Raw genomic sequence first — 15,605 nt, forward strand, 5'->3', positions numbered from 1 at the left:
TGTCCCGTAATACTTTAAAAAAAAAAACACAACCATCAACATGCATATGTGCCAAGCACTATGCTAAACACTAGATACATAAAAAAAGCAAAAACAAGCCTAATGAAGTGAGACAACACACAGACACATGATACATAAATTAATACACAAAAGCAAAATACTGGGTGGATGGAAAGCAGCCTTTGAGGAAAGAGAACTGGCAGGGGCAGCGGCTGGAAAAGGGTCCCGAGAGGAAGGAGAGCTTGATCTCAACAAGTTTTTTTGTGTGTGTGTTTTATTTTTTAATTTAAAGAAATGAGTCTCTCTCACCTACGCTGAAGTGTTAGTAATACTCACATGTCAATCCCACTCATGATCTGCACAGGAGTTTTGACCTGCTCCAATGCCAACCAGGGCTGATTCACCTCTCCTTAGGTAACCGGGGGGCCACGAGTATTGATGCCAGACTTAGTGCAGACACCCAATAATCAGCTTAGCTCCTTTCAGCTCAGCCCTCCCAAACTCAAGAGGTCCAACAGTCCCAAAGTCCCCAGAGGCTCAGATTACAGGCTTTGGAGCTCAGATTTTTTTAAATTAATTTTTTTAATGAAAAAAAAATCTATTTTCTCTCCCTCCCACCAACTATACTATCAAAAGGAAAACCAAATTTGTTGTAACAAATATGGATAGTAAAGCAAAGAAAAAAAAAATCCCTATGTTAAAAAAAATGTCTTATACCATGAATTCATCAGTTATCAATAAGTAAATTTCAGACTTCATTGGAATCATGGTAATTTGTGTCTTCAAAATTATATATTTTTATATTGATGTTATTGTACATATAAGTGATGCTTCTATTTTTATTATCTTTTGTCTAGTCCAATTAAGCTACTTATAAAAATACTGGATCTGGCATATAGGATCTCTTTCTTTGGGCCCCACCCCCTCCCACCCCCAACTTGACCTTCCCTTAAGATTGTCTTCTATTTAAACTGCATACAATATGTACACAGGTATTTGCATTTTCTCCATCAACTGAAAGTGAGCTCCTTGAGGACAGGGCTTTTCTTTGTAACCTCAGGGATTAACTCAGGGCCCAGCACATGGTAACTGGTTAATAAACATTTGCTGACTGACTGGTTGAAGCTATTAAAGAAAAGAAAGGAGGGAAGTAGAAGTGATATGACTGATGGACATATATCTACTCCTAGAATAATGTCAAAATACAGAGTGATTAGGCTAATGCATGGGGCAGGTTCAATAAGTGAATGAAAACCAGCTTCCCTGAGTAACCTGACTGAGAGAAACAAGCAACGAAGCTAACATCCACCACAGCCCTATGTGACTGCAAACAACAGGAAATGATTGTTATAAAAAAAAAAAAGCATTAATGCAATTTTAAAACAAAGCAAAAAATACTTATGAAGTTTCCCTCATGTTCAAGGTACTGTTAGATGCAAAGATAAAAATGAAATAATTCTTTTCTCAAAGAGATTACCTTACACTAAAGGGCTATGTATAACATGTACATAGATAAGTAAATAAAATATAATTTGAGGAGATAAAGGGCAGTAATAGGTAGAGGGATCAAAAAAGGTCTTAGGTAACAGGGAGCAAGGAATGCTACCTCAACCTTAATGCTACCTTAAGGCAGCCCACTCCATTTTTCCCCCCACTTAATATTTTACTTTTCCAATTACATGTAAAGATAGCTTTCCACGTTCACTTTTATAAGATTTTGGGTTCCAACTATTTTCTCCCTCTCTTCTCTCCCTTCTCTCCTCCCCAAGTCGACATGCAATCTAATATTGGCTATACATATACAATCATATTAAACATATTTCCACATTGGTCATGTTGTGAAAGGAGACTCAGAACAAAAGGGAAAAACCACGAGAAAGAAAAAAAAAAAGAAAGAAAATAGTCTGCTTCGATCTGCATTCAGACTCCATAGTTATTTCTCTGGATGTGGATAGCATTTTCCCTCATGAGTCTTTTGGAATGGTTTTAGATTATTGTATTGCTGAGAAGAGCTTAGTCTATCCAAGATATTCTTCACACAATGTTGCTGTTTCGTATACAATGTTCTCCTGGCTCTGCTCACTTCACTCAGCATCAGTTCATGTAAGTCTTTCCAGGTTTTTCTGAAATCTGCCTGCTCATCATTTCTTATAGCACAACAGTATTCCATTACATCCATATACCACAACTTGTTCAGCTATTCCCCAATTTATGGGCATCCTCTCAATTTCCAATTCTTGACCACCACAAAAAGATAAATATTTTTGTACATATGGGTCCTTTTCCCTTTTTTATGATCTCTTTTGGATACAAAACTAGTAGTGGTATTGCTGGATCAAAGGATATGCACAGTTTTATAGCCCTTTGGGTACAGTTTCAAATTGCTCTCCAGAACGGTTGGATCAGTTCACAACTACACCAACAATGCATTAACATTCCAATTTTCTCACATCTTCTCCAACATTTATCATTTTCCTGTTCTGTCATATTAGCCAATCTGATAGGTGTGAAATGATACCTCAGAGTTGTTTTAATTTACATTTTTCTAATCAATAGTGCTTTAGAACATTTTTTATATGACAGCTTTAATTTCTTCATCTGAAAACTGCTTGTTCATATCCTTTGACCATTTATCAACTGGGGAATGACTTGTGTTCTTATAAATTTGACCCAGTTCTCTATATATTTTAGAAACGAGAACTTTGTATCAGAGACACTGACTGTAAAAATTGTTTCCTAGCTTTCTGATTTCCTTCTAAAATTGGTTACATTGTCTTTGTTTATGCAAAAACTTTCTAATTTAATGTAATCAAAATTATCCATTTTGCATTTCAGAACGTTCTCTATCTCCTGTTTAGTCACAAATTCTTCTGTTCTCCATGGATCTGTCAGGTAAACTATTCCTTGCTTTCCTAATTTGCTTATGGTGTCATCCTTTATGTCTAAATTATGTACCCATTTTGACCTTATCTTCATATGCAGTGTAAGACGTTAGTCTATGCCTAGTTTCTGCCATACTATTTTCCAGTTTTCCTAGCAGTTTTTTTGTCAAATAGTGAGTTCTTACCCCAGAAGCCGGAGTCTTTGGGTTTATCAAACAGTAAATTACTATAGTTGTGTACGACTGTGTCTTGTGAACTTAACCTATTTTACTGATCCACAACATTATTTCTTAGCCAAAACAAGTAGTTTTGATGATTGGTGCTTTATAATATAATTTAAGATCCGGTACGGATAGGACACTTTCCTTTGCATTTTTTTCCATTAATTCTCTTGATATTCTTGACCTTTTGTTCTTCCAGATGAATTCTGTTATTATTTTTTCTAGCTCTATAAAATAACTTTTTGATAGTTTGGCATGACACTGAATAAGTAAATTAATTTAGGTAGAATTGTCATTTTTATTATATTATCTTGGCCTACCCAGAAGCAACTGATATTTTCTCAATTATTTAGATCTGACTTAATTTGTGCAAAAAGTATTTTGTTATTGCGTTCATATAGTTCTTTGGTTTGTCTTGGCAAGTAGACTCCCAAATATTTTATATTGCCTACAGTTATTTTAAATGGAATTTCTCTATCTCTTTCTGTAGGGCTTTGTAGTAATATACAGAAATACTGATGATTTATGTGGGTTTATTTTAAATCCTGCAACTTTGCTAAAGTTGTCGATTACTTCAAATAGTTTTTTGGTTGATTCTCTAAGTATACCATTATATCATCTGCAAAGAGTGATAGCTTTGTTTCCTCACTGCCTGTTCTAAGTCCTTCAATTTCTTTCTCTTCTCTTATTGCTAAAGACAACACTTATAGTACAATATTGAATAACAGTGGTAATAATGGACATCCTTGTTTCATCCCTGATCTTAGGGAAAGCTTCTAGCTTATCCCCATTATATATAATGCTTGCTGATGGTTTTAGATAGATGCTACTTATCAGTGTAAGGAAAAATCCATTTATTTCTATGTTTTCTAATGTTTTCAGTAGGAATGGGTATGGTATTTTGTCAAAAGCTTTTTCTGCATCTACTGAGATAATCATATGATTTCTGTTAGTTTTGTTATTGATATGATCAACTATGATGATTGTTTTCCTAATATTGAACCAGCCCTGCATTCCTGGTATAAATTTCACTTGGTCATAGTGTATTAGCCTCATGATAAATAGCTGCAATCTTTTTGATAATATTTTATTTAAAATTTTGCATCAATATTCATTAGTGAATTAAGGCTATGTTTTGCATGACTACACATGTATGCCTATATTGAATTGTTTACCTTCTCAATGAGGGGAGGTAGGATGGGAGAGAATTTGGAACTCAAAGTTTTAATAAACGAATGTGAAAAATTGTTTTTACATGTAACCGGGGAAAAATAAAATACTAAGTTAAAAAAATGAAATAATAAATAAAATGAAATGGACACTCCTTAGTCTTGCATGTGAGGACTGCCAAAAAAAATATGCATTAGTCAAACTGGTCTATAATTTTCTTTCTCTGTTTTGACTCTTCCTGGTTTAGGTATCAGCCCCATATTTGTATCACAGAAAGAATTTGGTAGGACTGCTTCTTCACCTATTTTTCCAAATAGTTTATATAGTATTGGAATTAATTGTTCTTTAAATGTTTGGCAGAATTAACTTGTAAATCCATCTGGCCCTGGAGACTTTTTCTTAGGAAGTTCATTGATGGCTTGTTCAATTTCTTTTTCTGAGATGGGGTTATTTAGGTATTTTACTTCCTCTTCTGTTAATCTGGGCAATTTATAATTTTGTAAACATTCATCCATTTCACTTTGATCTTCAGATTTATTGGCATACAGCCAGGGAAAAATAGGTCCAAATTATTGTTTTAATTTCCTCTTCATTGGTGGTGAATTCATTCTTTTAATTTTTGATATTGGTCATTTGGTTTTCTTCTTTCTTTATTAATCAAATTTACCAAAGGTTTATCTATTTTAATGGCTTTTTCATAAAATCAGCTGTTAGTTTTATTTATTAGTTCAATAGTTTTCTTAATTTCAATTTTATTAATCTCTCCTTTGATTTTCAGAATTTCTGATTTGGTATATTTAATTGGGGATTTTTAATTTGTTCTTTTTTTGTAGCTTTTTTTGTTGTATGCCTAATTCATGGATCTCCTCTTTCTCTATTTTATTCCTGTAAGCATTTAGAGATATAAAATTTCCCCTAAGAACAGCTTTGGCTGCATTCCATAACTGTTGGTATGTTATCTCATTATTGTCATTCTATTTGATAAAACTATTGATTGTTTCTATGATTTGTGTTTGATCTATTTATTCTTTAGGATAAGATTATTTAGCTTCCAATTAATTTTTAGTCTATCTTTCCATTTTAGTTTATCTTAGGTATCTTTCCTTTGTCACATATAATTTCTATTACATCATGATCTTAAAAGGGTGCATTTAATATTTCTGCCTTTCTTCACTGGATTGTGAGGTTTTTATGCCCATAACACATGGTCAATTTTTGTGTAGGTGCCAAGTATCACTGAGAAAAGGGTATATTCCTTTCTATTCCCATTCAGTTTTCTCCGGAGGTCTCCCATATCTAACTTCCCTAAAATTTTATTCGCCTCCTTGACTTGCCCAGGGTCCACAGCTAGTAAGTGTCATGTGTCTGAGGCTGGATTTGAACTCAGGTCCTCCTGACTCCAAGGCCAGAGCACCACCTAGCTGCCCCTCAATACTACTTTTTAAGGAGTTGTTTTCTTCAGTGAACTTTTTTTGTCCAATTGTATTTTTTTTTTTAGGCAATTGGGGTTAAGTGACTTACCCAGGGTCACACAGCTAGTAAGTGTCAAGTGGTTGGTCTGAGGCCAGATTTGAACTCAGGTCCTCCTGACTTCAGGGCTGGTGCTCTATCCACTGCGCCACCTAGCTGCCCCTCCAATTGTATTTTTTAAGGAATTGTTTTCTTCATTCAATTTTTGTCCTTCCTTTTCCAAGCTGTTGATTCTCTCCCTCATTTCTTTTCCCAATTTTTCTTCTACTTCTTATTTGACTTTTAAAATACTTTTTGAGCTCTTCTAAGAAGGGTTTTTGGGCTTGAGACCAATTCATATTCCCCTCTGAGGTTTCACACGTAGGCGTTCTAACAATGTTGTCTTCTGAGTTTGTGTTTTGATCTTCCCTATGACCATAGTAGTAACTTTTTATGGTCAATGTTCATTTTTGCTTCTTGCTCATTTTTGGGGGGCCTATTTTGTGGCTTTTAAAGTTGAGCTCTCCTCCTAGGGCACAGGGGACTGTCCCAAGCTTCTTGTGCTGGGGGCCAGGGGCATGATCATTGGCTTTGTGTACTGTGGCCTCAGATGCTGGTAGCTTGCTCACTCTGCTGGGGGTGGCCAAGCCAAGTTATACCAGTTGCTGCCTGATTGCTGGGCTGTCAACTTGCCTTCTACACTGGGGCTAGAGACCTCACAGCTGGCCTGCTGAGCCAGAACCAAGGGGCCTCAGCTGCTGATATATGCTATGGCTAAGAGACTCCTGCTGGCTTGCCTAGACACTGTCTGCCCTGGGCTGCACTCCCCTTTCACCCAAGTGAGACAGACCTTTCCTGAAGTCCTTCTAAGTTATCTTAAGCTGGAAAATTGTCTTACTCAATCTTTTTATAGGTTTTATCACTCCAGAATCCATTTAGAGGCTTGATTTAAAGTTGTTTCTGAGGGAAACTAGGGAGACCTCAGGCAACTTTCTGGCTTCTCTCTGCCATTCTGGCTCCACTCATCCATTCCATTTTTTTTAAACCTCTAATTATTAAGATGTTCTTCCTCACATTAAACTACTACTTGCCTTTCTATGACTTTCATCCGTTAGTTAATCCTGTTCTTTGGAATAGAGGATTCTAAAGCTAATCTTCCCACACAACAAAATCCTTCAGATGTTTCAAGGTAATGTTCAAGTCATGATTAACGTTCCTCTTTTCCTGGCAAAACATATTTAGTTCCTTGAAACAACTTCCATATAATATGGTTTAAAATATCTTCACTATCTTGGGTCTCCCTTCTCTGGATATACTCAAGCTTCTTACTGTTCTTTCTTTTCTTTTCTTAGGCAATTGGGGTTAAGTGACTTGCCTAGGGTCACACAGCTTGAAAGTGTCAAGTAATTGGTCTGAGGCTGGATTTGAACTCAGGTCCTCCTGACTTCAGGGCCGGTGCTCTATCTACTGCGCCACCTAGCTGCCCCCTTACTGTTCTTTCTAAACTGTGGTTTCCAGAACCAGACAATGATCCAGAGGTCTGAATAGTATCTTCTTTAAAATTTTTTTTGGGGGGAGGGCCAGAGGGGTCAGCCTATATTATGGACCTTATGTGTCACAATGGTAAGAAAAAGTGCTTTCAGGTGCAACTAGGTGGTGCAGTGGATAGAGCTCCAGTCTTGGAGTCAGGAGGACCCAAGTTCAAATCTGACCTCACACACTTGATACTTTCTAGCTGTGTGACCCTGGAAAAGTCACTTAACTCCAACTGCCTCACCAAAAAGCAAAAAAAAAAAAAAAAAAAGTGCTTTCCAAAAAACCCAGGCTTCCTGACTAGCATTGGCTAGTGATTGCACTAGGGAAAGAAAGGGAAAGCAGTAGTGGAAACTGCCACTGAGAAAAGAAGGGAAGATAAAGTAAAATTAGCAAAACATAAAGGAAGGAATGACAGGAGAGCCCAACCTGACTTTAAGGTCCTACTGCTCCACACAGGTGCAGGCTGAATAGAATCAAAGACTCCTAGTGTCACTGGAGTGATAAGTAACAAAATTTATAATATTTATAGACAAGCTGGCATGAATACCTATTATATAGCTATGTTAAGGATCCATGATTTTGTAGCTGGAATGCCCTAGGGTGGACCTCACTCTCTTATAATTTAGTTGAGAAGTCCAGTTCCTTGAAGCTTTAAAAGGTGAACTTGCCCAAAGTCACCCAGCTGGTAACCTTCAGAAGCAGGACCTTAGCATGGATCTTCTGGACTACAAGTCCAATCAGATACTAGCCAACAGATCATGACACCTCTCAATCTATGAGTCATTAGAAAAGGTTCATGATCATTAAAATATGTGGTCAATGAGATGATAAAGGTGGAATATGAGCACATATCCTATCACAGGACATGAGAACTGGGAAAGACTTCACTTCATGTGATGTCTGTGGGAAATGAGAGAGGGACTTAGGGCACTTACCTAATGTGGAACAGACTAGGGAACTAAGATGCAGAAGCAATCCAACATGGCAGTTCAGTGCTTAGTGAACCTAACACTCCCCATCTGATGAGAAATACTACAAGAACTGAAAGCAATCTGGCAGAAACAATTTTATATCAGTATCTTAAACTAGGCACTGGTTTAAATTAATAGAAGCCACTTAATAAATACTTGCTGATAAACTGATATACCAACAAGTTCCCAACTGGAAACACAACAGAAAACTAAAAGGTCATATTATAAAACAAACACAATGACAAAAACTAGAGAATGGAAGGAGGTGATTTTAAGATTGAGAATTTTTAACCAAACAAGGAATTAAAATGATCAAAAAATATAAAATACAATTTCAATCACATAAAATTTTCCACAAATAAAATCAATGTAGCTTTTCTAAGAAGAAAAATTACTGAGTAAGGAAAAAAAAACTTTCCATGAAAAAGTCAAATATCCAGGATAAATAAGGAACTCATGTAAGTATCTAAGAGCAAGAACCATTCCCTAAGAGATAAAAGGTTAAAAGATACAAAGTTTTCAAAAGAATTATAAACAATCATATGAAAAATTACATCAAATCAATAATAAGAAATACTCAAATGGAGACAACTCTAAGGTTTTATGTCCCACTCTTCAAAAAGGCAAAGATAATAAAAAATTGATAAAGTCAACTTTGCAAGGGCTGTGGAAGGCTGGCACATTCATATACTACTGGAAGAATTATGAATTGGTTCAACTGTTCTGGAAAGTAATTTGGAATTACGTGAGAAAAATTACTGCTTGTATTTGTTGACTTGTAGCCATTCCACTACTGTGAATATATGCAAGGAAGGCAAAGATAGAGAGATTCCATATATACCAAAATATTAATGTCAAAAAGTTTTGTAATAGTAAAAGACTTGAAGAAAAGTGATATGCCTATATCTTGAAAAATAACTAAAGAAACTGTGGTATATGAATGTAATGAAGTATTACTGTGTTATAACAAATTATGAATAAATAAATTCAGAGACACATCCTAAGACCTGTGTCAACAAATGCAGAGCACAATAAGCAGAACTAAGAGAAAATATACAGTGACTACAATAATGTAAATGAAAATAACCCTGCAACTGTATCTTATTTAATTGAAAGAAGAGAGCTAATAATAAAATACACCTTTCTTCTTTCAGTACAGAGTTGGGAGACTATGGATATGGAATCTGGTATATGCTGTCATCTATCATTATTCTTGTTGTTTGGTTCTGCTTAACTGTTTTTCTTTTTTATGAGGAAGGGTTCAGTGAGGCTGTTTCAAGAGGAAAGGACTGTTGTATAAAAACGAAAAATATTAACAAAAACTTTACCTTACCAAAATGATTACCAAAAAATAGTAACTTGCCTAAAATCACACAGATAGTGACTGATACTGAATTTGAAGTCAAGTCTTCTGACTCCAAAACCAATGGTCTTTCTGTATATGTATATGTATATGTATATGTATATGTATATGTATGTATATGTATATGTGTGTGTGTGTGTGTATATATGTACACACACACACACACACATGTTCACAATCAGTTATTATATAGAATGTGAAGAGAATGATTGCAAAAACCTGGGGACACAAAGGAGAAGGCTCCATTGGCCTAATTCTCTCCCTGTGGAAGATGATAAACAAAGAATAAACTTGAGCTAAGAACCATCAGTTTACAAGCTATGCATTCCAGGAATATCTATGCAGTGATAACAAGGTTACTCCCGAAAAGAAACAGAGGTTCTATCCATCATAGTGAGGGCAGCATGACTGTATAAAGGCTGCCACCAGGGTGTCACAACTGCCAAGGGATTTATCCTGGAAGCGTTATATGCCTACTGACAAGAGATATGATCCCCTGTGAACCTCCAATAGCACTTACTCACATGGATCAAGACAGCTGAACACTATGTGCCCCTGTCCAGTCCTTTCATCAGTCACAAGTTCTGTTATACAACACAGTAATTTAGTGGATACATAGGAGTCTAAGTTGAACTTAATTCATAATCCCACATATTGAAATCTCACTAATTTACACTACCAGGGAGGAGACCAATTGAAATAATAAACATTTTAAAGAAATGCAATTTTATTACTATAAAAGATATTTAGTACCTCAAACTTGGCTAAAAAAAAGTATCCTTGAGAACCTCAGGGGTATGCTTTAACAAACAAATAAAACCAATGCATAATAAGTATGATAGCTGTTCATACAGGAGAGAGCAGTTGCTTTACTTTGACAAGTTTAAGAGATCTGAGAAATCAACTTAGTCCAATGCCTTTCATTTTACAACTGAGAAAATTAAAGCCAAGTAACATCAAGTCATATGATGTAGCTCACAGATCAAATTAGTCACAGAACTGGAACTAGAACCCAAGTCATCTAAATTTCAGCTTAGTTTTCAATCTATTATGAAGCTATCTCAGTAATTCTAGGGCACTGGTGTCAAACTCAAACACAAGCTGATTCCTGCTGGTCACATACTGACTTCGAAAACCCCAAATTAACATTATCTTTGCTGTATTGTACTTTTATTTATTTTGTGAAACATTTCCCAATTACATTTCAATCTGGTTTTGGCTGCACTCAGAAGTGTTGAGGGAAGGCCAAGAGTTTGACATCTTTGTTCTAGAATGTATGAGGGTATCTAATAAAAGTTGGCACTTTTAAGTTTTAAATATATTGATGCAATCATAAGTTCTTAAAAACATTAATTTTTATTTATATTAATTTAAAGCAAAAATAAACTTTGGCCCAGACTTCTCTATGTTATCATAAATTACAAACCAATAATTTTAAAGGCATTTTGCTTCAATAATATTTTAAAATCTATGACATTTTAACAAATAAAAAGAGGATTCAAATTTTTTAAATGTTTAAACCTACCTCTTTAGGAAAATTTAGAATTTATAGAATGGTAATGAAGTTATACATCTGAGAAGGCTTTTTAACCTTCTTGCTTCATCAAGATTATGCTTATAAAACTTTTTTCATTAAAAGATTCATTTTACAAAACTATCCCATAAATAATTCTTTTAAAAACACACTACCTGAATGTAATAAATGCCTTTTTCCTGAGCATACATCATAAGAAAACAATAATCCAAGTTTTGCTTTGTCCTCCACCTGAAATAAAAAAGTCATCAAAAACATGAATTAGAAATTAAACATGGAATTTAATTAAATATTTATGTTCCACTCCATCAGTGGAAAACAGCCTACTTGATCAGGTTCAAGTTAAATTCACAATCAGCTCTCAAATTGTGAGTGGGTTAAGATGGATTTGGTGATATTTCTGACTTGTTTTTATAAACTTTTTGAAAAATTTCAAAGAATAAATTTAGTATTCCTCTTTTTCATAACTGGTTAGTCAGTGGAGGGAAACTGTGAGTGGGTGAGAGCTGTATAGATTCTAATACCCCTTGGGAAAGTGCACTTATTTTGCTTAAATGATTCAATAATTTTCTTCTTCTTTTATGTACTTAGGAGGGGAGAGTCAGAGAATAGGCATTAAACAAGTTAGAAAATTTTATCCTACAACAAGCAGCCTGCCAAAATAAAGTACACAGACCTGTGAAAGACTAAGAACATCATGGTAAATTTTGGCTTGGAAAGAGATTACCTGAACAACAACAACAACAATAATAAAAAATCTAATGAGGTTGGGAAAAAGTTGAAATTGTGTGGTATTTAAACAAAACAAAACAAAAAACACATAAAATACCCCAACAGACTGAATCAGAGTCAAGTATAAAACAAGCCTCTGTATATATGTCTAAACTTTTTTCTTGTGGAAATGTTTGTCAATGAGAGACATTGACATTATTACATCACTTTGTACTGTTTCAACTATCTTCTAGAAAGACAAAACTGTTATCCTAAACATATCCTATCCTATACTGAGAATCCTATGGATTTGGGAACTGTACATTTAGACAAACCTGATTTCATTGGGGTGAATACTCCTTCTACCAGTGCCAATTACACCTCTGTGATTTTTCATTGTGTGCAATTCTTATCCATAGCTTTCTGTAAATCCTTTATAGGAAATCTATAATATTCTTTCCACTGATACAAGTCACACATGTTCTTTCAAACCTTTCTGTACTTCTTGTCTAGTTATTTCCACAAATTATCTGGAGAGGTCCTACACAATGAGGTAGAGGCCTCCCTCCCATTCTTGTAATTGGTAACCTGGAGGGCACCAATGTATCACCCCAGATGTTTTTCTCTCATCCCTCATGTTTGGTACATGATTGGCCCACTTACTTTTCTCCTAATATTTTTTACACCACTTAGGAGAACAATTTCTCATTAATAACATACTGAAACCTTGTTACATCTACAATATGTTTTTCACTGCCCTTTAAATCACATACACTCATGAATTTTCCATGACTGAGTATTCCAAGACTTGCAGCAATAGCTGCGAAGATAGTGGTGCTGAAGGAAGGGATTCTGTGGCAGCACGCATCCTGGGAAGAGTGACAACACTATCCAATTTCCCAAATGCAGTCAAAACTGATCTCTTCCTCCCACTGAATCCTAAGCCCAACTCATCCTTCTCAGTACCTGATGAAAATATACATATCCTAATAGACTAACTCAACATATCTGCTTTTCAGAGTCTGGAAAATAATCCTTTTAAATTCACTTGATTTTCCATAATGGATGGCTAAGTCAATTTATTTTGAATAGTTATTCGAAACAATATTACCTATAAATAGGAATTTATGGGCATTCATACTATTAACATGGAATTCTTTTGTTTGGGATCCACATAGAACATCGACTAAGACATTAAGTACCTTAAATGAATTAAATATTTAGTTATATATAATTTGTATAAATGATTATTAAATAGTATCTCCTTATTTGAGGCCTCATTTGACACTGATATTTGGGGTTACTGAATACCACTGAAGACATATTTGTCAGCTTAATTTAAGTTTAGCATACACTTTGTTTCAAGGGCCTTTTTTATTCTGTACAAGCAAAGCCAAATAAAGGAAAAAAGACAAAGGGAACAAGTCTGATTACATATGTAACATTCCATACTTGTAATCCATCACCTTTCTATTGGGAAGACGCAAGTATGTTTATTCTATCATTGTTCCTTTGGAGCCAACCTGATTTCTGTTCTCTTTCAATGTCATTTTTATTTTCATTTTTGTAGTCACTGAGTAAACTCTTTTCCCAGTTGTTTTCTTTGCTATATATCAATTCATATAAGTCTTCCTATGTTTCAACTCAACTCCTCATACTCATCCTTTCATTATGGCATAGCAATATTCCATTACAGTCATATGCCACAATTTGTTCAGTCATTCCTCAACTGATAAAGTCCACTGTTAGCATTTTCTTTGGTGCTACAAAATGTGTGGTTAGGAATATTTTATGAATATTAATAACAGCACCTATCTCACACAGGTGATATGAGAATTAAATAAAACAAGACAATATACGTAAAGTGCTTTGCAAACCTGAAAGGGCTATTTAAATGTTAGCTATGACTATTTTGGTATAAATGGTATCTTCCTGCCATGATAGGATCAATTGGTTAAAGGGTATGAATAGTTCTTTTCATGTAATTCCAAAATGATTTCTAGGAGATAAGTCACCTCATAGCTCTACAAACAGTACATGTGTATGCCTGACGTCCTACTGCTTCTCTAACACAGACTATTATGTTTTATCAACATAAAACTGTATGTTTCACATAGATACTGTATGTAAAGTGCTTTAGAGATCTTAAAGAGCTATAAAAAGGTCAATTGTTATTATCTGCATCAATGTGATACATACAGTTTGCATTTCTCTTATTATTAGGGATGTGAAGCATTATTTCTTGGCTGCATTTCTTTTTAAAATTTTCTTTATTAACCTTGATCACTTACATATCCATTGGAAGATGTCTCTGAGTCATATAGATTATATCCATTTGCTATGAATCTCTGGTCCCTGACTTTCATTAGTGATGCCAGAGATAAATGAAGGAATATTTTCTCCCAATTAACAGCTTCTCTTCTTATTCTACCTGCACTAATTTTGTTCTTGCCAAAGTTTTAAAAATTATATATAACTGAAATTGTCTATTTTTTTCTTTTATAATCTTTCCTATATCCTTCGGTTATGAACTGTTGCCCTAGTTACCGTTATAAAAGCTACGTTTCTATTTTTTAATGGTACACCCTTCTATAGTTAGGACAAATCCTTTTGGAGCTTTAGTATTTAAGACACAAATCTAAACCCATGTTCTACCAAGCTACCTTCCAGTTTTCCCAGCAATTCTTCTGCAAAGAACAAGCCCTTTCTCTAAAACTTTGCATTCTTGGAGTTATCAGATATTGGGCTACTATAAGTAGTTCATCACCTTCTAGGTCTTCCTTATCTCATCTAGTTTGTTCCACTAATATACTTTTCTATTTTGTAACCAGTACCAAATATGATCACTATTTCATAATACCACATTTTGCTCTACACCATTTTGATTTTTAAAGCATTTGATTCTAAATATAGTTGAATATTAGTATTTTCTCTAGTTCTCAGATACGTTATATAACTAGAAGGATGTGGTTTACTGAAGAAAATCATTTACAAAATCCTACTACCTTCTCATGTTTTCATCAAGGATACTCTTGATACACACCCTGATTATTCTCAAAGATTTTGTAGAGATGAGAAATTTGGCATATCAGTTAATAGTTACTGATGAAGATCTTCTTGGTTGCAGGGGGAGAAGGAGAGCAGGAGGGAAGGTGCAGCAGTATTAAAAGCACCATCTGTGGTTTTCTGGATTTTAATGAAATTTCCCCTTCCAAGATATCTCGAAAATTGATCCTTGAACGCCTTTTCAATTGAGTTACCTCCAATTTTTCACATGGTACATCAGGTACTGAGGTGACAGAGTCCAAATGTGATAGAATTTCACTACTGTTGGTGATGAAAAGAGATTACAGAAGAAATGCCCACAGATCAGTTCTACTTTACATATTTGTTGTACTTCTTTGGGTTTTACTTATAATTTTTTTCAAGATAATCTGATTTAGTTAGATCTCACATTAAGCTAAGCTCTCTCCAGGCACAATTTCTCAACTGCTTTTCATTATTTTGTGAATCAATACTGCCTGCTCAAGCTTCCCTCATCCTTTTCTGGAATGACTTGTAAATAAACCTGTACTCTGTACCAGAGTTATCCCGAGCTGCAGCATGTCTATCGGGCAAAGAGATTAAGCATTTATAAGCTGATGGGACTTCTGGGCTCTATTATTTTCTCACTTTCAGGACTGACTTCTCCCATAAGTAGAACTTAAACAGACAATGGTAATCAACATATTTAACTTTTGTGCAACTTCCATTTTTCTAAGTCTACAA

General features: G+C 34.9%; 1 protein-coding gene across 2 annotated transcripts in view; it reads right to left on the bottom strand.

Moving 5' to 3' along the window:
• MGAT4A (alpha-1,3-mannosyl-glycoprotein 4-beta-N-acetylglucosaminyltransferase A) overlaps positions 1-15,605 on the bottom strand; it is a 76,837-nt gene that overhangs the window by 23,068 nt on the left and 38,164 nt on the right. For both annotated transcript variants that reach the window (XM_027856635.1, XM_027856636.1), the window contains one exon: positions 11,282-11,357. In XM_027856635.1, the coding sequence (XP_027712436.1) occupies positions 11,282-11,357 (76 nt within the window). The remainder of the gene's footprint in view (positions 1-11,281; positions 11,358-15,605) is intronic.

Source organism: Vombatus ursinus, unplaced genomic scaffold (assembly GCF_900497805.2).
Source record: "Vombatus ursinus unplaced genomic scaffold, bare-nosed wombat genome assembly UNPS02011591.1, whole genome shotgun sequence".
In the NCBI taxonomy this organism is placed as follows: Eukaryota; Metazoa; Chordata; class Mammalia; order Diprotodontia; family Vombatidae; genus Vombatus; species Vombatus ursinus.